General features: G+C 36.9%; 2 protein-coding genes and 1 pseudogene across 4 annotated transcripts; 1 reads left to right on the top strand and 2 right to left on the bottom strand.

Moving 5' to 3' along the window:
- The first annotated feature begins 5,129 nt into the window (after window positions 1-5,129).
- Window positions 5,130-6,314, top strand: LOC147565776 (transcription factor MYB73 pseudogene; annotated as a pseudogene). Its single transcript, XR_015230279.1, has one exon. The product of XR_015230279.1 is annotated as a transcription factor MYB73 pseudogene (transcript).
- Window positions 6,315-6,477: 163 nt separating this feature from the next.
- Window positions 6,478-8,098, bottom strand: LOC147565775 (uncharacterized). Its single transcript, XM_086652276.1, has 3 exons — window positions 7,627-8,098; window positions 6,957-7,406; window positions 6,478-6,863 (listed from the first exon to the last, which is right to left on the bottom strand). The coding sequence occupies exons 1-3, from the start codon at window positions 7,801-7,803 to the stop codon at window positions 6,807-6,809; spliced, it is 684 nt and encodes a 227-aa protein (XP_086508402.1). The 5' UTR covers window positions 7,804-8,098; the 3' UTR covers window positions 6,478-6,806.
- A 133-nt stretch (window positions 8,099-8,231) lies between these two features.
- Window positions 8,232-13,157, bottom strand: LOC147565774 (peptidyl-prolyl cis-trans isomerase CYP40-like). 2 transcript variants are annotated; one of them, XM_086652274.1, is made up of 10 exons: window positions 12,759-13,155; window positions 11,930-12,427; window positions 11,325-11,412; window positions 11,165-11,217; window positions 10,720-10,824; window positions 10,292-10,367; window positions 10,058-10,095; window positions 9,793-9,905; window positions 9,540-9,580; window positions 8,232-8,536 (listed from the first exon to the last, which is right to left on the bottom strand). In XM_086652274.1, the coding sequence occupies exons 1-8, from the start codon at window positions 12,927-12,929 to the stop codon at window positions 9,852-9,854; spliced, it is 1,083 nt and encodes a 360-aa protein (XP_086508400.1). In that variant the 5' UTR covers window positions 12,930-13,155; the 3' UTR covers window positions 8,232-8,536; window positions 9,540-9,580; window positions 9,793-9,851. The 2 variants fall into 2 exon arrangements, with proteins under 2 accessions (XP_086508400.1, XP_086508401.1); XM_086652275.1 differs by lacking the exon at window positions 8,232-8,536 and having other exon boundaries at window positions 9,398-9,580; window positions 10,725-10,824; window positions 12,759-13,157.
- Between the last annotated feature and the right edge of the window lie 12,441 nt (window positions 13,158-25,598).

The raw sequence follows: 25,598 nt of genomic DNA, 5'->3' as shown, positions 1-25,598 counted from the left end.
AAAATAAAAATTCAACACCGGAAAACGTTAAAAAAATGTTTTTTCAAAATGTCAATGCTATATTGTTATATCTGATAGTCCCACATTACTTAAGAGGGGGTTTCAGGTTTGGGGTCTTGGTCATTGGTGCACACTCAAATTTAGTAAATGAGGGGTTGGGCAAAACGCCCAATCCCTGGGACAAAATAGGGACCCGCTCCACTGCAGAGAAGCAATAGGAAGCAGATCCATCCTGTCAGGAGGGGGTCAGGAGTTTAGTTTAGGCCTCATTTTTCGCAAAATTACAATAAATGCCATTCAGGCAACCGTACTCACCCACACTCTTTTAACTCAAACGTGACATGTGGCCTTTCTTTCCTTTATCTCTTCTCAATTTTATTTCTCTCTCCTCCTTATTTCTCTCTCACAGATTCTCTTTCTAACTATTTTATTTCTCTCTCATAAATTATCTCTCTACTAAATTTTCTCTTTCTATAACTACTTTATCAATCCAGATTTTTCTCCTCATTAATCTCTCTCCCTAATTTATCTCTTTTCCGGTAGTTTTTTAAAAAAAATCTTGAAGTTTGTTCTCGATAGATTTTATTTTCAAATTTTAGATTTATCTCGAGATTTTCCTTTCCTGTTTATCATTATTCTCTCTGGAGTTTTGAATCAAATACTTTATTTTCCCAAATATTTTCATTTTATTTTACACTTTCTCTATCTAAAAATATATTTTTTTTCTTTAACTATTTTTTTCTCTATAACTCTATCTCCTTATATTTTGGGTATTTGTTTAGATTTTTTGTATTGTACATTTTTTTTAAAACAAGAGGTTATGTACTGTACATTTTTTTGTGTACACGACACTTTTGTACTGAGAATTTTCTTGTGTACCGGGAATTTTCTTGTTTATCGGAAATTGTTTTATGTACTAGCCATTTGGTTATGTACGAGACAATTTTGTAATGAGAGTTTTCTTATGTACCGGGAATTGTTTTATGTACCAGCCCCATTTGGTTATGTGCTACACTTTTGTACTGAGAATTTTCTTGTGTACTGAGAATTTTCTTGTGTACTGAGAATTGTTTTATGTACTAGCCATTATACTAGACACTTTTGTACGGGGAATTTTCTTCTGTACTGGGAATTGTTCTATGTACTAGCCATTTGGTTATGTACTAGTTACTTTTGTACTGGGAATTTTCTGTGTATAGAGAAAATTGTTTTATTTACCAGCATTTGGTTATGTACTAGACACTTTTTGTACTGGGAATTTTCTTGTGTACGGGAATTATTTTATGTACTAGCCATTTGGTTATGTCTAGACACTAGAAAAACATTCGAAGGAAACTTTAAGATGTTAGCTATTGGGAATTTACTTGTGTACCGGGAGTGTTTTTGTGCACCGGGAATTTTCCAGTGCCTCGGGAATATTATAGTAAAAAAATAAAATAGTCAAAGCAGATCAAGTTAAGGATAACTCCATATGTAGCGGGAACTGAGGAATGTACACTACATTTCAACACGTAAACGTATATCTATGACGTTAAATATAACAAAAAATGGTACAATATCTAAGAGAACAGGGAGTTCTCGCCAAACCCGGATATAGTTGCTTTAGATCCAGATTTGTTGTTTTAGATCTCGTCAAATCCGTTTCCCATTTAGATTAAGATTGTGTAAAGAGAAAGAGAGAGATAGACATACAAATCAAAATAACATATCTACAAACCTCTTACAAATAAACCCAAGTTTGATCATAAATAGTAGACCAAACTAACAGATCTTCGATCGGATTTAAAAATGCATGATTTTCTGAATCTAGGAAACTATAAAATGTACAATAAACTTCCACAAAACAAGGAACCATGGGAACTGAGTGAGAATGATAAAATGTAGCGGGAACTGAGGAATGTACATTACATTTCAACATGTAAACGTATATCGATGACGTTAAATATAAGAAAAAATGGTACAATATCTAAGAGAACTGGGAGATCTCGCCAAATCCGAATATAGTTGTTTTAGATCCAGATTTGTTGCTTTATATCTCGTCAAATCTGGAATAGTTTCTCTAAAACCCATCAATCTCTGTTCAAGAAAAAGAGCTCTTCTCCATTAAATTTGAAATCGACTCCAAAATGCTAAACCATTCCAAAATATATCCAGATCTGATTTTTCCAAAATATATCTTCACTATTAAACTTTCACCAAATTTGTTTAAGAAATCAAACCATTCCAATTTCACCATTAAACTTTCTTTACCCAATTTCTTCACCATTAAACTTTCACCAATATTTCTTCACCGAATTTGTCTTCTCCAAAATCCTAAACCATTCCAAAATATTTGCAGATCTAGTTTTTCCAAAATATTTCTTCACCATTAAACTTTCACCGAACTTTCACCAAATTTATTCAAGAAATCAAACCGAATCTGACTTCTCCAAAACACTAAACCATTCCAATAATTCTTCACTAAATTTGTTCAAGAAATTTCTTAGAGAAAAAAAGAAGAGAGCTTTTGAAATTTCCTAGAGAGAGAAAGAAGAGATCTCTTAAAAAAATTTAGAGAGAAAAGGTAATGAAAATGAAGAAAAAGGGTATTAATGGTAGTAGGATAAAAAGACACTTTTTTTTATGTACTTGCTGTCTCGGGCCCAACAAAAAACTGTCCATTTGGACTGGGTTCTTATTTGTGTTCTGGGCGGGGATGAAACTCATTTAACCCCCACTTTTTGGTCCATCAACTAAAAAACGCTTTAGTAAATATGGAGTGTAATTCTCTTGTGATCTTATATTTCTTTCATTGAGAATCTTTTTACCTACCATATAAAAAGATCCTGACTGAATTTTGAAGCCCTTCTAAAGTGTTAGCCATCTTGTCTGATTGGATAAAATCTTTTTTTTTTTTTAATTTTTTGATGAAAATTGGATAAAATCTTGAAAAAAGGAAAATCAAATGCTAATTTAAATTTATGGAAATTGGGAGGGCAAGAAAAAGCAAGTCGGTGGGGGAAGAAGAGAATAGTGTTACCCAGCTGTATGAAGAAACGACGAAACATCCTACCGCCCTTTCCCAACTGCCCAACTGTTTCCGTCCGTACCTGAACAATGTTGATGTCATCTCTCACCACCGTCCGATCATCATCACTATTTTTCAATCATCCCATCTAACGTCTCACAACAAGCAGAGTACGATCCTCTTCTACCCTTCAGGACTACACTAATAATATATTTAACCGTCCAGATATTATTTAATTAATAAAACAAATACACGTGTACAACTATGATGAGTACGGTAGGACGATGATGATGATGAATATTAAACCCTAGTGAGTCCTTGAGATTTGAAAATGAGGGGGATTTTAGTCAAACCGTGTAGACCGCGAATCACGTGAGATTCCTTCCAGCCTGGAGTGGGTCCTACCCTACGTGGAAATATAGCCGTCTTCTTCCTAGTTTTGAATAAAATAGTAATAAATTGAAATGATCTAGACCGTTGATTTAACTGACTGAGATATGGATTTGGAACTACCAGCTGTAGAAATCAAGCTCAAAATCTTTTTTTGGTCAAAAAGTTAGGTCTCGAAATTTCTACCCCTTCTCCCAACTTGTCCATTTTAAACGTTTTTGTTTCACAGCTATTTCTTAACTGTCATATTTTTAACACTTTCTTAATTGTCCCTCTTGGATGGAAAGAGAACCCTAATCGAGTGATCCTTCATAAAATAACTTTTAAGGAAAAAGTTGTCCAAAGATTTACGAAGTTTAATATACTAATATAACATTTATAATTTGATGAATGTAAAAAACATAATGTTTTTTTTTTCTTCACTCTTTGTTAATTTGAGAAGTAAAAAATTTGAAATTCTCTCTCTTTTAGTTGGTTTTGATTCAAATTATATGTTAGTATTTAATTATGTTTGCACTATTTCTACAACCACGTGAAATTCTGAGCACACTTGACGGATTTTGTAGTTTATATGTATAAATTATAAATTTATGTATGACGGCCTAAGCGGTAATAGTTTTCAACATTGCCTCCGCTTCTAGAGGCAGATAAGATGATCCTATTCATCTTGCGTCGTTTCAAATACATGTGATGAACCAAGCTTTAACAGTTATCTATGTGTATTTGTGCCCACTATTAACACCTGTCTAATAAGTATGAGTTTTATTTCCTGACAATCGTTTTAAGACCATTTCATATCGGTAGTGGAAGGACAGGGGTGAGTTTATAATTGTAAGTAAAGGCTTACCACTTGATCAAATTTTTGGAATACGAGAAGTACCCAACACCGACAAGAGAGTGTAAGATGTAATAAGTCTCTCCTACTAACTATTGAAGTTAAAACCAATTTGTGAGGAGAGGTTGTAAGATAATCATGTATTGATAGCAGAAGGAACCCAAAGTGAGCTTATAAATGTAATTAATGCTTTACCTCTTGAGCTAGTTTTTGGGGTATGAGCTGCCTAAAACCACACGACAAAATGCAACATAAAAACATACTAAACTCGAACTTACACAATTTTGAGAATTTGACTACGACTTACTTTACAAGGCTTTGATACATCATGGAGATGTGATAAGCACGATGACCGCCTAATTCAAACCATGAATGAAAGAGGCCTAAAACCAACAACATGAAAGAGATCTAAAGCTTGACAAATTATTACATTATTTACTTAATATATAACCTAAATTACATGGGATAAATTTTAATGATAAACTGTTTCCACCGAATATCGATCGTACGACCTCCAGGCTCAAGAGATTGATATTAAACCTTTGTGTTTTTATATAGACAATGCACTATATATTATATCTAGATAAAGTAGATACACTAATATGTTCCTTGATATAAGTAGAGGTACACATGCAAAATACACACACACGTATGTATATTTATATAATGGAATAGGACAAAAACTAGAATGACCCAAAGACAAGGTGTTTGAAGGGGAAGTATTCAAATCATCTGTTGTCCCCCATAAGAAGGCCTACCACACCTCACCACACTAGGAGAGCTTCCAAGAACATACCAATTAACCAACCAACAAACATAAACATAAACAGATAAACCCTTCACCTAGCTAGTTCATATATAACTACCCCTTTTCTCCTCTCCATTTCTTCTCTATTATCCCCTTAACTTCCATTAACTTGCTCACTCTCTCTCTCTCTCTCTCTCTCTCTCTCTCTCTCTCTCTCTCCAGTCTCTAACATCTCTTTCTCTCTCTCTCTAAAAATCTAACACTACCCATTCATGGAATTCCCAAGAAGACCCATCAATGCATCTTCATCTAATACATCTTTATGTTCCTCATCTTCATCTTCTTCTTCCGAGTCTGACTCATCTAAACAACACCACCCCAGATTTTCATCTTCATCTTCATCATCAGCTATAAGAAAATCAGATAGAATTAAAGGACCATGGAGTTCTGAAGAAGATAAAGTATTAACTAGACTTGTTGATCAACATGGAGCTCGTAATTGGTCTTTAGTGAGTCGGTATATACCGGGTCGGTCTGGTAAATCTTGTAGACTCAGATGGTGTAATCAACTCAGTCCTAATATTGAACATAAACCCTTTTCAGAAGCTGAAGATGAGATTATTTTAAATGCCCAATCTAAATATGGAAATCGATGGGCTACCATTGCTAGATTATTATCTGGTCGAACTGATAATGCAGTTAAAAATCATTGGAATTCTACTCTTAAGAGAAAACAAAGAGGAAATTTTGAGCTAATTAACACTAATGATGATATTAGTAATGGTAATGGCAATGAGGGGTTGATGATGAATGTGGGGTTTATTAGCTCGTCGGAATCCGACGACCCACCGACGGATCTTACACTAGCACCGCCGGGTAGTGGTTATTTTGTGCCGGAAAGGAATCAGAGGTCAGTTGTGGTGGAGGAGGAGAAGGTTGTACCAGATGGGTTTTGGGATGTGATGAGAGATGTAATTGCTAGGGAAGTTAGGAATTATGTTTCTACTTCTGCTTTTTCTGATCATAAGTGATGATGAAGAAGAACCCATTTGAACTCTCTCTCTCTCTCTCTCTCTCTCTAGAAAATCACAATCACTTTCTCTCTTTTATTTTACTCTCTTAAAATATGTTGTTGGGGAAATTGAATTGTTCTCAAATAGGAGTGGTGTTTGTGTAAATAGATTTGGTTTTTCAAATGAAATTAAGTTATGGTGTATTTGGACGAAGGAATCATGAATCCGAGTGATTCATGATTCCACGGATTCAGGAATCCAAATGATTTTTTTTGGTGTGTTTGGTAATCAATAAGAATCCTATAAATCTTGTTTCCTTCATCTAAAATCCTTTGAAGTTATCAATTTCAAGCAAATGAAGTTAGGGTTTTGTTTACTAGAACAAAACCAACAAAGAACATATATGGTGGTTTTTAAGTTGAGACAAGTCTAACAAAGACAAACATTTTGAAATCATCTGATTCTAGTCAATTCAGAATTAGAGTTAAACGGTAAATCCAACTTTTAGATAAAAACAAACACTACCCATCTTTTACAATTGTTCCAATTACAATTTTTGCAAATACAAACTCAAATAGAGTCAGAAGACCTTACAAGTCATAGGCTACTCCAGATTTACGCGAAATGAAGAGTCTCAATTTTTGAGTTAATTCTCTATTTCTCTCTTGATGAATTTTTTCATTCTCGATAGACGATTGATTCCTATTTAAGTCCAGAATAGGTCTACTTTTGTATCATCTTCTATCTATCATAGACGGAAACCATAATACTCGCTAAGGGAGAAAAGAGTTAGGCGGCTCAACAATTCATAATTCATAAACTTTGTCGTAGACAAACATTTGGATCTTCCTCGTCCGAGTCGAACTCTACCTGCAAAAGTTTAATTCTTAAACATCCGAACCCATTTTAAGATATCATAATGTTTACTTGAAATTTGAAAGTTCTTGATCAAAGAAAACTCACATTTTCATCTTTAAACCATTTTCCATGACAATCACGTTTCCAACCAGCAGATATAAACTTAATTTCTTTCTCTCGTCGCTTTTTTACCTCTAACTGATGATCCACCAGCATTTTACGAGCAACTTCCATTTCCCATCCATTATTCATCTCACTATCATCTGTTCCTTGTTTAGGAACAGAAGACGAAATCGAAGTACTACCCTTATCACATTTCACATTATAGTTTCCATTTCTAGTATTTCCATGAGACATTTGGGGGGTTTGAAGTGTCTGGGTAGTAGTAGTTATCTTCTTTGTCCATTCAATTAATGGCTTGCTTTTTAACCTAATTTGTTGTTTTGAAGAACCATCTGATAAAGCTATTCTCTTATTCATGTCTTCTTGTTTCATCAATTCTTTCTCCTTGAGTTTGAATAGTGACATCACATGGCGTGAGCCCTTAGTATGCATCTACAAAAATAACTTTTCTAATAAATCATAATTTTGAACAAAAGAAGAAAATTTCTCATACCCACTGAAAATTTAGTTGATTAAAAAAGATAACTAGACTATAATGTTGATCCAATTTGGTTGGGTGTATTGGAAGAACTAACAAGAAATTATTATGGATTAAACAGAAGAAGAAAGGGGGATTAGGGTTTTCTTTTTTTTTGAGAGGGGAAATACGTACAGAGAGGGTAAGAGATGAATCGAAGACGGGATTGTTGGAGCAGACAATACAGGCGTATTTTCCATTGGAGAGCTTCTTGAAGGAAGAAGTATCTAGATCTTCGATTATTAAATCATCAACTCTTCTCTTTCTAGACTGTGCTTCTCTTCCCCAGCTATCTCCACCGAACACACTCATCTCTCTCTCTCTCGTGTAAGATGAATCGAAAAAACCTGGAAAATTCACAGGAAAACGCGTAGGACGGTTGAGATTTGATGAAATCGGGGGATTTTGTGCCTTGGTTGTGACCGGTCGTTGGAATTCAACAGGAAATGTGCCCGGTACTGTCGCTTTTGTTATATATATCAACGATGACAGTGTTTGTTTGTTGTTTACGCCAAAATTTCCTATGGAAAATTTGTACCAAAGTTCTCCCTATCAGGAATAGAATTGGTAAGTATATCGGGAACATACTCGTATGCCCGAACTGCACAGAAATTGAAACTCTTAAACATGCACTTTTACATTGCCCTTTAGCGAAAAACATTTGGCTTCACTTTAATATCATATCTACTAATATTGCATCTATAACTAGATTTTCTCTTGGCATGATCCGACTAAAATTAGTTACACATCAAACGATATTCACTTTGTCACCATTTTATGGCATATATGGAAAACTCGATGCGATCATTGCTTTCAGCATACAATCAATGCTACTAGTACAGTTATAAATATGATTATGGTTTTTCCTAAAACCAGCAGAGTTCTAAATAACCATGATTATGCATCTTGCTACGATTGATACTAACATTGGTACTAGTATAATAGTTCAAAATGCTGAATCAAAATTCTTGGAAGCTAAAGTAACATCGACAAGAGCTCGAAACAGTGAAGAAAGTGAAGCGTCAATATCAACCTCATCCAACACCTGAAAAACTCGAGGCACAAGATTCAATGCCAATCAATGATCCATACTCGAAGAATCAAAGAAATCAAGAATAGGCTCGATAGCGCCAAATTAAGCCACACCAAGAGGAATCTCAATATACAAGCAGACAAATTAGCCAAATGGGCGCGTAAGAAGAATAGATCGAAGTCTTGGAATAACGTTCCCTACTTTTTAGCTAATATGTATTGTAATAGTATTCTGGTTGCTTAATAATATTTCACAGTTCAACAAAAAAAAAGTACAACCTAGAGTAGGTTAAGCTGGGTTTATTTTCGTCTCGACAAACAGGAAAAGAAAATACTGAAAGCGGCCTACCCACTTCGTAGAGCCGTGTGTGTTTCAAAATGGCACATAGCATCCTAAGCTCTCCATGATGCCATCACAACGCTGAGTAGGCTAATAAACGAGTCGCCTCGTGGGCAGATCAAGAGCATCAATTATTTTAGGTCAACGACAGACATGATCAGCTAGGATGGGTCAAGTATTTTAGAGAGAAGATACTTATCCGGCAGTCTACTGTCTGCCAACTTTGTCGAGCCAAATATCATGGTTATAAATTTTGTTCCACTAAAGCTAAAACATTTGATGGAACAACTACAATAAAAAATTTGAAAGAGAGAAAAGAGATCTTCCAAATTGACACTCTACAAATAGATAATGGCTTACAAGAATAACATTGGAGGGCATTTTTAGGTCAAATCCCTGTTTTCCCTGAAGTGCCATTGAACTATTGACAAACCATGAATTCTAAATAAAAAATGAAAGGATCTCCCAGGAACAAGAATAAATTGATAAAGATTGTCCCATTTCCATACCAGAAAAATAATAAGATCATTCATCTGACTTCTCATGATTTCATTGAATTTGAAGTTTCGGAAACACAACAAGAAATTAATTCATTATTAGAGTTAATGTAAGAAAATGTCCCGAACAAAATTTACTTCAATATCTGATACTAAGTATGCTTAATGTTCTCATTTACCTCTAAAAATTTGATAGTGCTTCCGTTTCCTTCATCGAAACCTGAAATAGAACAAGCTCTAGTTACGTGGTGAGCGAGGTTTCGTATATTAGGTATACTTACTATTCATTTGAGCAGAAAATGCAGACTTCGTCCGACCCAATAATCGAATAAATAATCTCCTTCATAACTAAATATATCAATTATACCACAAACATTCTTGTGTTATTTAACTGTTGTTGATTGTTTCAAACAACAGAAACTGAACGGCTACCTGAATTATGAAATCCGGAGTTCAGTCTAGAAAATTGAAGCTTCCAATCGACATGAAGACTACTGGAACATTTTCGAATAGGCCTTCCTCTCCAGATCACGTCTGTCAGCAATCTACAATTCATTGATTTTTTTTTCAGCCTTAAAATTCTACTATTACTCAAATATCACGAGGTAATTCTTTTTTTTTTGAAACTTCGAAGGAATACATCAGAAAGAACTCAAGAAGGTATTTCAAATCATATAATGCCGGAATAGGTACTTACTTTCTTCTTTGCAATCGCGAGCTCCTTTTTAATTCCAGCTGAAAAAAGTGAAGACGTAAGAAAGTAGTAACGAAAAAACATTAATTTCAGTGATTGAAACATGGAGGAAAGTAATCAAATGAGGCACCTGACGATAAATTGAAAAATGTTGCAAATATTTATAGCATATGAAAAAGGAGATTTCTAAGAGCAGTAAGTCGATATCGAAGCATTATAAACAGTAAAGTGACTTACCATCATTTGGCTCCAACTCAGACGCCTTCTTGAAACTTTCAACAGCAGCATCAATATCGTTTAGTGCCATGTATGCCTGACATACCAAAATCATTTCTCATTAGTTATTAAAAAAACATGCCAAACTCATATCAATACTCCATAGTTTCCACATTACTTTACTTTTAGCAAACTAGTCTATATAACTATATCTAGTTGTCATCAAATAACCCGGTAACTTAAGATGCAGATTATAAGCACCAATGACATGTAAACCATGATTATTTTTTTCTATCTCTTATTATGCTAAAATTATCTACCCGAAAGGTGTTTGATAGAACCTCTGATATCCTAATATTACAGATAAATGTCATGGGCTGGCATAATAGGAGAACTGCTTACTGCTCCAGCTCCCACCCATGAATTCATTTTCTTTAGATGATACCAACCTGACCTTGGCGAAACAAAGCTTTAACATTGTTCTCTCCATCTCGCATCGCAAACTCTGTATCCAGCAATGCTCCTTTTAAGTCACCTAATTTCAGCTTGCAAGCCTGAGCGAAGAACATAACATATTAAGTAGTTAGAAAAGAAACCAAGTAACTAACAGATTACAAAAAGAAAATATGTAATAATGAGAATCATAATGTTTCGGGCATGATGAAATGCTCGAATTTCAACCTAAAGGCAACCTCATCATCCTGTGGTCCAATTTATAAGATGGAACAGTTGATCTAGCCTACGATGGGTTAAAGACTAGCGAACATTTGGCGAGTCAGAAACTTAGTCCAAGGGCAAGTGTTAAATTATGAGTCCAACTAAGTACCACAAATTAAAGACGGTCAACACATATGTGCAGGTATTTAGTTGTGATTTCTGAATTGGAAAACTAACCGAACTATTTGTGAATATCTGTGACTTTGCCTTCCTCAAAGATGAACTCCTTTCTGCACAATCACGAAATATAATAACCAAACCGTAATGAGTCATGTAGTGTTGATTGGACATTAAAGCTATAACGACAATGGATATCTGGACACTATGAAATGCTCACCTTCATCAATGTTGTCTTTCTCCCAACAGATATCCAAATAGCGCAATGCCTTCCGATACTTTCGAATAGCCATCTTGTAGTCTTGTTTCTGCTTGCAGCAAGTTTTGGAGCAATTTAGAATTTAAAGCCAAGAAACAAGAAAACTAATTCTTGTACAACAACTGACATCACACAAGTTCACAAAAACACATATTATGTAAGTCAATATTAAGAAAATAATGATTTTTAGGTCTTTAGGCGGTTTGATTTGATAAGGCGCGCCGTCAAGGCAATGCCAAATCACAGGCCTCATGTAAATGCCCAAAATGCTGACCAATACACCATAAAACTCCTTATTGGTAAGTGATGTTAAAAGCAAAAAAATAATAGGAAAACAACGACAGATAGAGATACAGGTCCTGATATCACTGCAATACTGAGGCAGTGTCTTCAAGGCTTAAACTGACAAATACCAATAAATAATTCAATAAAAAGATTATTCTTGTTCTCTTCAGAATTTTTTTTTGTTCTTGTTCAAAAAGAGTTGATGAGGTCATGTCAAGCAAATAGAACTTGTATAAAACAAACTAGAAGCAAGACCGAAAGCCATGACTGTCAAGCGTTACCTTGTAATGCTCATTTCCAAAAGCTTTTACAGCCGTAACAGCATCCATCCACCAAGAAAATTCATCTGGCTTCTCATCAAGGTCAACTGGCCAATCAGGATATGTATCACCGTCGTTGAAAAAGTTTGAAGTTCCATCATCAACTCCCTCAGGTATCTCCCCACAGTCAGCAATTACAACTTCAAGAGTAGGAGAATCGCCCTCCGTTGTGACATGCTCGATGGAACGAACTACTCCCATACCCTTAATTACCTTACCAAATACCACATGTTTCCCATCTAGATGAGAAGTCCGAGTAGTAGTAATAAAGAACTGTGATCCATTGGTGTCTGGGCCAGAGTTGGCCATTGACAACATCCCTTTCCTTTCATGTTTCAACTCGAAATTCTCATCTTCGAATTTCAAACCATAGATGGATTCTCCACCGGTCCCATTTCTAGCAGAGATATCTCCACCTTGTATCATAAAACCTTTAATAACGCGATGAAAACAATTCCCCTGCAACGATCATCGAGCATTACAAAAACATAAAGAAACAAGTAATCTTCCCCATTTCAATTAGGGCAACGGTAATCTCAATTTGTACAAAAATGAGGTTTTTAGGCTTTTAGCAACAAAAAGAGAGGAACTTTGGCATCCCTAATCATATTTCTTCTCTGGGTCTTAATGATTTTAATCTCAATACATTTCAATCATCAAAAAGTTAGTTCCTTTAGTTTTTTACATGAAGAATTCAATCAGCAACTAAAAGATACAAAACAATCATCAAAGAAACAACAGTTGGTAATAAAATGAAAGCAACTTAAAACCTAGAGAGAGAGAGAGAGACCTTGAAATGGAGTGGAACGCCAGTGTTAGGTCCGATTCCCTTCTCACCAGTACAAAGAGCCCTAAAATTCTCAGCAGTTTTAGGAACGACATCACTATATAGCTCTACAATTAGTCTTCCTTCTAGTTCTCCTCCTATGCTTATATCCAAGAAGCATCGTGGATTCACCATCTCTCTCTATCTCTCTCAAACTTGGAAGAACTTTCCCTCTTAACCTTGTTCTTCTTTTTGCCTACCCGAACAAAATGAAAATGAAACCCTAATTTGTGTGTGTTTATTTGTTGTTGAAACCGCGCTATAACTGGTAGTTCGAATTTACCCACCACCACTACTACCTAGTGAGAAGGCACTCAAATGACATTCAGATATATTCAATTCAAATCCTTTTTGTGTGTGTGTTTTTTTTCTAAGGTACACCCCACCTTTAATCCTTGTCGGATGTGTTGTCAAATCCTAGTTTTGTTGGTACACTAGTGAGGTACAAATAATGTACTCCAAAGTTCAACGCCATTGTCTAGATAGAACCACAAGATAATGTAAAAATAATATATATATTATTTTTTTAAGGGTTATTTCCCTAATGGCCTCCAACTTTGTGACCAGCTTCCCGCCTGACCCCCTATTTTACGAGAAATACCCATATGGCCCCCTTCCGTTATAACACCGTTACTCTCTCTCCTCCATCTCTTTTTCTCTCTCTGCCATCTCACGCCACATCATCTGTTAGCCACCTCATCACCTTCTCCGGCAGAGGTCGCCGGTCGGCCAAATTCCCGGCCGGCGACCTTCAAACTAAAAAAAAAAAAGTAAATTTTTTTTTTCTTCCTCCTCTCTCTCTCTCTCCTATTTTCTCTCTCTTCTTCTTCTTCTTCTTCTTCTTCTTCTTCTTCTTCTTCTTCTTCTTCTTCTTCCTCTCTCTCTCTCTCTTCCCCTTTCTTCTCACTCTCTCTCTAAAATGGCCGGCGAAGGGGGGAACCCTTCGCCGGCTGTCGGTCTGGTTATCCCAGACCTTCGAAGGTCTGGGAAAAACCCAGACCGACGAAGGTCTGGTTTCCCCGACGAAGGTCTGGTTTCCCCGACGAAGGTCTGGTTTCCCCAGACCTTCAGATCGACGAAGGTCTGGTTTCCCAGACCGACGGTCGGCGAAGGGTTCCCCCCTTCGCCGGCCATTTTAGAGAGAGAGAGAGAGAGTGAGAAGAAAGGGGAAGAGAGAGAGAGAGGGAGGGGAAGAAGAAGAAGAGAGAGAAAATAGGAGAGAGAAAACAGGAGAGAGAGAGAGAGGAAGATGAAATTTTTTTTTTTTTTTTTTTAAGGTCGCCGGCCGGGAATTTGGCCGGCCGGCGACCGCTGCCGGAGAAGGTGATGAGGTGGCTAACAGATGATGTGGCGTGACATGGCAGAGAGAGAAAAAAAGATGAAGGAGAGAGAGTAACGGTGTTATAACGGAAGGGGGCCATATGGGTATTTCTCGTAAAGTAGGGGGCCAGGCGGGAAGCTGGTCACAAAGTTGGGGGCCATTAGGGAAATAACCCTTTTTTTAAATTGACTACGAGAGCAACGATAGTCATTACATTTGGTATTGATACATTAAAGATGTAATAAGTTCGATAATCGCCCATTCAAACTCTTACAAGATGCAATAGAACAAACTCTTACAAGATGCAATAGAAACAAAATTAAACTTTTCGAGTCCGTCCGAGTCTGAGGATCCTCACAGGGTACCCACTAAATGTAATGTGGTCAGTATATATGGTTTGTGAAATGGGTTGTTAGCATCGGGGAAATCATCAAGAACCCTTGTCTGGGTCACTGAACTAAAGTAGTTTTGATTCTTCATCTTTTAATTTTTTGTTCTTCTCTCGTTAGAGTTAGACTAAAATATGTAGATTTCCATAATTCTACAGTCTTGTGAATTTTGTAATTTACATTTTTTTTTCAATTTAATGAAGTTAAGTTTTTGAAGTTGTTTGTGGTATCCAAATTGCTAGATACGCGACGTATCATATTGGGTCAAAGTCAATGGTTAACATGTTTTTTCATTTTGACCGAACTGGTACGGGTACCCAGTGATTAAAGAATTTTGATACCCAATGGAGATCCGCCCTTCAGGCCCTTTGGGTAGACCGACCAAACCGATTCCCATCTCTAGTGATAAATACTAAAAGTATTGGATTTATAATGTTTCATCATTTTATTTTAGGATATGGTTAATAAAGGTAAAAGAGCATTTTACACAATTGAACTAATTCGCATTAATTTGTCTTTTTTTGAAAATTGACTACAATAATCATTATAAAGTATTGATACATATTATAAGCATAATAACTGCCTAAGTTGAACTTTTACGGACCAACCAAATGAGCCTAAACCTAATTAAATGACCAGAGAAGTCTAAAGCCTAATTAAATTACTAAAGGGGCCTAAAACCCAATTAAATTACCAAATAGGCCAGAGCCCAACTAATTACTTTATCTATATCTTTAATAATCCAAATTCAATATTCATAGATTCCACCTCTTCTGAAAATCGAACTTGAGACCTTTAGGATTTTGAATCGAACTGAACTGAATCCGATCAAAATATTTGAAATCCAAACTATAATCTCCTTCCTAACATCCATCTATGAATAATAAATTTGGATTTGTCATAGATACGACGAAAAAACAACTTATAAATAGTATAACGGGGTTAAAGGAAGGTCTCCCACAACACTCAAAAAATAAGACAGAGGCCAATTCCATGAAAGCTATGTCCTACCAGTCTTTTTTAATATGTCCTACTAGATTACTGGTGAATACTTTCATTATAAAAGCATTTTGATCAAAGGAAAATGTTAAAGGCGCCATTCCTTGCATACTCCCTTCTCCCTCCGTTTTGTCTAGAGGGAGGTGCCTTTAAGATTTATAGGGGCGCTCATTAAATTTCTCTTCGACCAATTAATAAGAAACTGATAACGCATATGGTTATAAGAGTTGGCATCAAAACCATCTATTTGTTGTAAAGCAATTCCATATTGGTGGCCAGCCAGAATGTGATGTTCCTCTTAAAAAATTAAACACCCTTCCCTAGTGAGGTTTTTTAAACCACGTGGTTCAAGTGTGCCAAAACGGACAATATCATTAGCAGCTTAGAAGGCTGATCTTTATCATCCTATAACACTATTATAGTGTTTTAGCAAATTGAAATTTAATTCGACATTTGACTTGGATCCAAGTCGGTTTTCTCTTCTTTTAGTTTCTCCCCAATTTTTAGTTATCAATCTGATATATATAGAGAGATATATATATATATAAATGGTCGCAGTGGTGGTCAGAGACGAAGAAGAAGAAAATGTTATATTTAATTGTTGCCCCGAAAATTTTAATAAAATCTACAAATCTCCATTAAAAATTTATACTCCGAAAAATTTGACAAAATCCACAATCCTTATTTAAAATTTTGTACCCGTTTCATACAGACCCGACCCGACCTGGCCCGTATGGAAATCGGGCCAGGTCAACCCGGGTTCTGTCACGGGCCTGAGATGGGCCTCTATTTTGAGCCCGGCAAAAGCCCGGGTTGAACCCACAATTTGTTTTTATTTTTTCTTTTTTATTTCCTTCCTTTCTTTAAATATTTATATTCCTCATAACGATTTATAACCTATTTAGAAAAAATAATAAACTTAAGTTGGAGAAGAAATTTTTGGTAAACTTTAAAAAATCTTATCTAAAAATATATTTAGATAAGTTGTTGAGTTAGAAAAGAAATACTTTTATTTCTGTTAAGGATTTATTTGTTTAGAAAAATCTTTTCTTTTTAAGTTAGAGAATATTAAAAAAATATAGGTAAATTTTATTATACCATTTTTACGCAAGTTCTATAAAATATTTTTTTTGATGAAAATAGGCTTAGCCTAACTTTATTACTCAGAACTTGTCAAAGAAGTGTTGGGCTTATCCGTTTCCAACTGACTTACAATACATTCAAGAACTATGACTAACTATATTGGCGTATCGTAGTTGTTCCCAAAAATTTTCATGTGCTAATAAACGTGCGACCATATTCGCATTACGAGGACAAAAAGAAAAGCGAGACTCCTTCAAAGATTTCAATATATGTATCTCTTATATCACTTATTTTTTATTTAATTCTCCATGGTATATCAGCTTCTGAGCCTAAGCACGCCAATACCACATTCATAGCGTCACCTTCAACTATGCATGTATATTGATGTAAATCCTTAGCTAACTTGGCAGCTAACCTAGCCGCCTTTGCTTCAGCTTCTATGGGCGATGAAGCATTTGTTGATTGTACCCAAGGCATAACAAAATCTCCCTTGAAATTCCTACAAATCGCGGCTAACTTAGCTTGTCCATTAATATATCCGTCATCAAAATTAATTTTCAATTCCTCATTACCAGGAGGATGCCAATTTGAGTTGTTCCCTGTTTCTTCAATATCTTCTCCATTCTTGTCTTCCTTTTTGTCTTCGAATTCCTCATTTAATCTTACCACAACCGATATTATTTGTCGACTGCATTGTAACGGTTCCCCAAAAGTAAAATTGTTTCTTGTCTTCCATAAGTACCAAGCGACACATACCCTTAGCTCAATTACCTTCTCTTCTTCAGTACCCGATAACCAACCACATAATATATCAATAAAATTCCTACTACCTTCCAATCTCAATCCTAAAGGTGGGCAAATTCATGTTTCTCGTGTCATACGACACGTTCTGATATATGATCGACATCTTCTTCTTTACAATAATCACAGGTTTTAGATATTTCTTCGTTAAATCTTAGAGCTCTTTTATTCGTAGGGAGGGCATCGTGAAGTACTCTCCAAACGAAGGTTCTGACTCTTGGTGCTAGAGTAAATCACTTCCACACCTTCTTCCAAGTCAATCCATACGGGAGTTCAATAGTAATCGAAGTTGATGGTTTGTCTTTCACAATCGTTGTATATAAAGATTTACGTGTAAAAACACCTTTGTCTGTATATGTCTAAATGAGTTTGTCTTCAGTATCTTGCATCGGTAAATTGATTTTCAAGATTTCATTAGCAGCTATGGTGTCGAAAGTGAGTTCAATAAGCCTTCTCTTCCATTGTCCTTGGTCGTCAATCAATTCTTTCACATAAAACAACCGATTACCCTCACCATCTTTCCTGTTTCTACCCGGTTTGAAGCCTCTCAACGATGGGATCCAAGGGTCTTCCCATATTCTAGCAGTTTTTCGATTGCCAATTAAGTAACACATTCCCTTCTATAATTCTTCTCTCAATTCTAACATATTCTTCCAAGTAATTGTTGAAGGTGAGTCCGATTTTGTTTGAAAGTCCAGAAGTTATTATGTTTTAGGTATTTGGCTCTTAATAACCTTACCCAAAGAACTTGAGGTTCTGTGTGAAATCTCCACACCAATTTACCTATTAAACCCTGATGCACCACTCCCAAGTTTCTTATTCCCAATCCACCGTCTTTTTGAGTAGCCTGTAATCTTTCCCAGTTAATGTAATGCATCTTCGACTTTACTAGAGTATGTCCCCACCAAAAGTTTCTTTGACATTTTTCAATTTTATGAACAACTCCATTTGGAACCAAATTCGTCCATAAAAAATAAATTGGGATAGATGCCAGCTCACTCTTCAAGAGTATAGTCCTTCCCGCATGTGATAGGGAACTTCTTTTCCATCCCGATAATTCCTTCTCCACTTTTTGCACCAAAAAGTCATAAGAAGTTACTTTTTATTTCAGCTTTAGAAGAAAGTTATTCATCTTCTTAATGTAGGGAATTATACCCTTATACTAGTGTTTATAGCGAATAACGACATCTAATGTCTAACACTAGTATCCCCAAGATCATCATGCAAAACTAGTAATTAAACTAATGGAGATAGTAGATTACCTTAATCGCTTTTCCCTCGAACTAGTTGAATTGATTAAAGAAGACCAAGAGCTTCAAACGTAGCTCCTCTACTTGGGACACCGAATAGTGTATTTAATCTCCCTCCTTGAAAGCTCGCTAGCACTCCAATGGTGGTTTGATAATAAGAAGACCTTCTTCTTGCTTGACTAGAAGATAGCTTGGGAATTAGCTCACTTTCTCCTCTCTACTTGATGTGGTAGAGTAAGAAAGCTTAGAGAGAAATTCCACACCTTATTCTCTGCCCTAAGAGTGTTTATATAGAACCCTAATAAGAATCCACCTCCTTTTAGGTTTCCTAAAACACCCTTTAGAATAAGATTTAGGGAAATAGTCGAAAATAGGAACTAGTTGATATTTTCTCAATTCCCTAAGGAGATGACGTCAAAATCCAGCCAAAATTTGCAGATTTAATTTTCATAACATAAAGAAACGTCCCTCCAAAAATCAGCCCAATCCGAGCCCTAAAAGTGCCCGAATCGGCCTAGGCCCAAAACCCTTATTTCGGGCCTTTTTGCTATCTTTTGCCCAAATTCTATTTAGGCCTGTGAGATATGTTTATGGGACATTCTCAATGTTATATCACACTCCCACTAGTCATATCATCCGATTAAATACCCATTCTTATGTGTAACCCGATGTAGGATCCGATCGAAGTTAGCCGCGAATTACTTCGTAATTCGACGATCGTAGTTGGTTTCTAGCTAAACGCTACGACCCCTAAATCAATCGGACTTGATGATCTTCTTCATCAATTGTCCTAGCCGACATATTGCTCGCATTTCCATCTTGGTCGAAGGACATCTCCTTCAACTCCTTCAGACTCCCACTTAGACTTAGAACAAGTGCAATGCCTCGATTCCCGTGTCAATTTAGTATCCCATCTGATACGTCACGTTATTCAGACTTTCTTGATATCCGAGTACAACTGTAAGATACAAACGATTAACTCCTAATCCGTTTGAGCGTGGCCACGCATTTTCAGTTGCTACTCATCAAGTGGCCTTGAGACACTTTGTACCTAATGTGATTTAGGTTGACACAATCCATTCTTGCGCTTCCACTTAACTTCATGTCTATCCTGTCCTTCCCAGTATCCGTCTTTATAACCTCCTTTTACGGCGCGGCGTTTGACGGAATCAAAGTCGGACATTCCTTTCATAAGATGAGTGGAGCACTCATGTTTTGAGGAATCTCTCTAATTGTCTTTATGAGAAGTATTGACGTTCATCACGAGTGATGTACTTCTCATTTGAGGGTTATCCAGTGTATAAACCTTTTACACACCCATGTAGTCGAATAGAATATACTATTCCTATAGCCCATGAAACTGCGCTATCCCATCGACTCCCGTGCTAGTCTTCATGAGTCATTGTTTTCCATGCAATGACCTGGACCAGGGATTCGATAATAAATATTCCAAGTTCACTTAATAGGGTTTCATTCATCAGATCACGTATCTGACAAACCTATTCGGAATGTTTTATCATCAATGGACTGTCGTTTAAACACTAAACCAAATTTAGACGACTTGTGAAATAACTCTATTATTTCTGATAACGAGAGTTGTAAATCTGAGCCTCTTCCGTAAAACTCTTTTTACCCACTCAGTTTTACTTGTCGAGGTTTAAAATTATACCTCATGCCTTTAGACTCGTGTATGACTCTCATACTTTGTCTTAGGTGACAGTTTAGTTTGACTACGGATGTAGTCCGTTTTAAACTTTGCTAATTATCAATTGATTTGAAGACCGTTATCTTCAACCTTGATAATTTCTAGTAACTTTTACTAGAGTTAAGGCTTTTAATTCTTTATGTAGTATTTGCAACAGTTCCCGGCTTAAAACACTTTTAGCCTACTTTCCTTCCATGTCTGGAAGTTTGCTACGATGACATGTTCAACTTTTGTACTACTTTATCCTTTAGCCTTCTAGGATATTCAAAGTAGTGTCTTCGGTTTTCTAATCCGAATTTGGATATCTAAATGCTTAATCGTGTCCAACATGATTGACTTTATGTTTTCGTACATAAATGTCTTTCTCATGCGTGCTTGCTCATCGGTGTCTTTTCAGACTCCGAGTTTTGCAACGCCCTCTGTCATGAGTTTTTGGGTCGAAATTCTTTTAGACTTTTCTTGAGTCTTAGATTTTCGGTTTCGGATCTCAAGCGTCTCAGCGTACTGAGTCTTTCTAATCCTATCATCTTTCTTGATCTACGCTTGTAGACCTTTAGATGCCCAAAATGGCATTTTATCCTTGTGTGTGGTCCTTTTATTGAGTCAGTGTGTTCACTGTTACACAACATCTTATGTCGTACTCAATCTTTTGTATGTACTCAGCATACGGACCCGGAAGGTTTGTTTCTCCCACTTACCTTCTTGAAACTCGTGATTCAAGATTTTCTTCATTCCTCAGGAATCAAACTTCTTTGATTGCCTTTTTGAATCGAAGATTCTAACTCTTGCGTGCTTTTAATCCGTCGATAGATTTCTGAAGCATGCCTATGGACATAACTTGATTGGAAGAATCTTATTCTTCTTGTCTAGTTTCGGGAAACATGAATGTTTCCATCCTTCTCAGTTTTCTACTTTGGAAAACTAATTTAGGTCTTCTGTTGACTTAAATTATCAAGCTTCATGTCTTGACGAGATATGGATTGCACGATGATTTTTGCTTCTAGCCAAAATCTAGAGTCAGTTTCCGTTTCTGCGCAGGTCTTTTATCTCTTCAGAAATAACCTTTATTTTCTGAGTCTTTAAGATTTTATTTTGACCTTTCAGAGCTTTTGAACAACAATTTGGAATTTTCTCAACTACTTTGAGATATTCCTTTAGAGACACTTTCACTCGCTTTGAGAGTTCTCCTGCGAATGACATTCGCTTTTGTGCGGTGGGTTTACAAGATCATATCTTTAACCTTTCTTTTTCCGAGGACCCGCAGTTTGTTGCTCTTGGTCGAATTTAATCGTCTTGTACAAGTTTCATGATTGTTCTTCATGACTCTCCATGATTTTTCTCATGATCGAATTAAATCGACTTGTACTTTTCTCCCACTTATTCTTGTAATAATTAGTACTTTTCTCCCAGACTACTAGGTGTGCTAATTACTATAAGAATACTATCATGAGCAACAAACACTTTGTTATCTTGATTGCTTGTGGAAAAAGCCCAAATTTCTTCTAAAGAAATTGCTTCAGATTTTAGCTAATTTTTGTAATGCTTTTACAAGCTTAGCTGTTAGACGGACTTTGGTAAGTGTGAAAACAATCGTTTCTAGAATATGTCAAAAAATATTCGGAAGACTGGCTTAAACCCATCTTTGATAGAATTATGCATGCAATGTTCGATTACTCCCACTGAATCCACCATCCCTCAGATGTGTTCGATGGAGCGAGTTGGGAAACGGTTTCTCAACTCCTTTGATGGTTATCAAGTATTTGACTCAAGTTTTTACCACTCCAATCTAATCGGATGACTTAAACTCTCTTGTCAAAATGATTCTTTTACTTCGGTTTGTACTTTGTTCGAACCTTTCAAACATTCCGACTTATACTTTATGATTTGTACGTTTCCATACTTCATGAAGTTGTCAGAGTACGTATTTGAAGTTTCTCTCGTTAGCTTCTGCAAGTAAACTTATAGGTCTGCATAATACTGTATGAGTCCTAATAGATTACTAGTCTCTATGCCTTTTGAAAGGGTGACTTTGTCAATTCAGTCCTTAAGACCTAATTGACAATGCTGAAGTTTAATGAGTTTGAATCTCTTGATTTTAGCCATTATCAATGTTAACCTTCAGTTAATTTTACCACTGGTTTAAAACATCATATGTTTCTAAAAGAACAAAATAATCACTATTAAGTTCTAAGCTAGATCAGTGTCTAAAAGAAGACTTTGATCCCTTTTAGCATCCCTAGCATTACTGCTTCTGCTCCCTCTTGGATCTTTACTTCTTTTAGTCAAGTATGTAATTCCCTTAAGCTCCCACTGAGCCGCTCATCTGGTTTTAAATACCTGATGAAGGAATTCTACGATACTTGTTTAACTTTGTTAACATGGATATTGGAACCGGAATTCATAATTTCATTCCTTTTGTCTTCCAGGTACTAAGGGTAGTTTCCTCTTAAATGGTCTAACCATTGTTTGGAAAACATTCACAGTAATGAGGAACATTCTTGATCGTGGACCCGAAAACCGCTTGCCTTTTTTTTGATCAAATCTCTCACTTGACTGAGGCCCTTTGCCCCTTTTGAATCTCAAGAACTCTTTCTTAGATTCCTAAATCTCAAGAACCTTTCTTAGATTTGATATTCCCGTGTGTTCTGCTCAGTTGTTCGTAACAATCTGAGTGACTCATCTAAGGTCTTATCTATCTTTGTTCAATCGACATTGAATTGGGTGATAGATGAATTTTGTTGTCTTCTTTTAGGATGACTTTCAGATTGCCTTAGAGGTCTCGTACCTCTCCATTTATGACTTCTGTAGGAACTTTTCCCCAGTATGTCTTAATGGTCGTGCTAGCATCCATTACTCTTTCAAAGAGAATGTTTTACGATTGCTTGCAAAAGGCTTTTGACCTTCTCCGGTATGAGTCAACACTAGGATTAGGTATTCTAGTTTGCTTTCCTTTTGAATCTGAGAACCCTTCTCGGATTCTTTCCTCTATTTCAGGAAGTTCATCAGCACCTCTCTTAGGTGTAATCACATGTTGAACTCGTTTTCATGTGTCATCTTAATTCTACATAAAGAAATGGCAAAGTTTTAAAAACTCGTTATCATTTTGAAAAACTTAGTTTTCCCACATTATTCAATAAAAATCGTCCCCGATTGAATAAGTGATTCCAAGATCTCAGTTCTTCGGAGTAAAGCGGACGAAGGCCCTACCCTTTGACTCCGTCGTTCCGGGTGAGTGAACTACTTCACTGATCATACCTTATGACTCTTGGTTGATAGATTTCATTAATGAATGACTAATCTATCCTTTTGCCTCGAGTATCCAAGACTCTCTTGCTGATCTCGTTGAGTAGAACCATTTAGACGTGTAGGCCTCTTCTATAGACCTACCCGCATTGTCCCAAGGTAGAGGAGGTACTCTGCGAAGGCCGACCCACCTTCCTCGAACAAGGGCGCAACGAGTGTCTTAATCTGGATAGGCGATTACTCAAGATTACGTTTTGGGGACTTTTACGCTAGTCTGGCGTTTGTTATAGTGAATTATTTAGCCTAACTAACATCCACGACATAAAGCGTAAATAAGTAAGTAAATGCGCGCGAGAAAGTAAATCAAGCAGACATGGATCCTAGTATGACCCCTAACCTAGAAGATCTAATCTCCTTTGGTTTTCTTCTTGTTTCGCCTTTTGGTTCGTCTTAGATCGCCATCTTTGAACCTCCATTGATTTCTCCCACTCGCCTTTGGATTTCATCCTCGAGTTTCTTCAATGGACTCATAGACCCTAAACTCTAATTACAAGACTCTAACGATTCGCAGATCGTATAAACTTGAAATTAAAATTAATTACAAAGCATGCACCCATCCGTGCTTAAAACAAGAATAAAGAAATAAATCTATGGCCATACTAGTTTCCCGCATTCACATCACATGCAATCATATAATATATCAAGGCTAAGAATTATATATGCATGACTATCTTGGGAGATACTTTTGTTGACATCACATGTCACATTACGGACCTTAAGTCTAAATTCGAAGAATTCAACTAATGGTGCGTTCCGGTTTTATCTTTTATGATTTCTAAAATCATTTTTAAGAAAAAACTCCGTTTTGGGCTCAAGAAAGCCCGGGTCAATTTCGGAAAAAATATTGGTTCGATTCTTAATGATTTCATAAATCAATTTAAAGAGAAATCCGTTTTGGCCTTCTGGATGGCCCGGATTGATTTTGGAATTATTTGGTTGGAATCGGAAGAAATTTTGGCAAAAACTCCCACTCGAATGATGGTCCCTTTTCGTGGTCCGAAAAGCCTCGAAAAAGCCCGGGACAAGTCCTAGACAAGTCCCGGCCCAAGCCCACAAAAGGGCTCGGACAAGGTCCGGACATAGCACGGCCCATAGGGCCTGCATGTCCTGGCCGAGGCCTATCAAGGCCTGGTCTCGTCCTGGCCGGAGCCAGGACGCTAGTCCATGTACCAGCCGCGTCCTAGACGTGTCTGGTGCTGGACCGGACCAGCACTAGGTGTCTCGGACCTAGTCCGAGACACCCAGAACCTCCCAGACGCATCTCCAAGACGCGTCTGGTTGAGAGCTCTGGACGCGTCTCAGACGCGTCAAGGAAGCTCCCTTGCAGCTGTTGATCGCGTCCTAGACGCGACCTGGACGCGTCTCCAAGACGCGTCCCCAGTAGCTTGTCACGGACCAAAATTAGTGGCCCCAACTAGCAGCTCAGGTGGCCCGGACCAGCAACATGATGGCACCAGGCTGCTGCCCAAACAGCCCACATATGAGTGCACCAAACAGCAGCTACCAAGTGGGCCGGACAGTAGCTACAATTTGGACCGGACAGCAGCTTGCACAGCTCGGGACAGCAGCTTGCACAGCCCAGAAACAGCAGCTAAACATGGGACTAAGTGTATAGGAGCTGGGCTGCCTTGTGTGCAAGGGGGAGGTTCATCCTTGGCCCAACCCAAATGAATTCTCTAGAGAATAGAGAAGATATTTCTGGTGGAAGGGTGTAGAACATGCTTGGAGCCCAAGTTTTCTAGGAAATTCCTAGGAAGCTTCCTAGCCATTAGATGCAAACCAAGTGGCATAATCCTAGCCCTCCATTGTATAGCCAAACTAGTATAAATAGGGGTGATCCCCTCATTTGTAAATCAACAAGTTAGAGAACAAGTTGAGAGCAACCAAGTTGGTATCCAAGAGAGTGAGTGACTTGGGAAGTGTGCCCACTTGTAAAGAGTTTGTCATAAGCAA

The sequence above is a fragment of the Eschscholzia californica genome, unplaced genomic scaffold, assembly GCF_041429995.1.
Source record: "Eschscholzia californica isolate CP2 unplaced genomic scaffold, dmEscCali1.0.p SCAF_1, whole genome shotgun sequence".
Lineage (NCBI taxonomy): Eukaryota > Viridiplantae > Streptophyta > Magnoliopsida > Ranunculales > Papaveraceae > Eschscholzia > Eschscholzia californica.
Note: the sequence above shows the minus strand (reverse complement) of the source record. Positions and strands in the feature narration are given on the sequence as shown.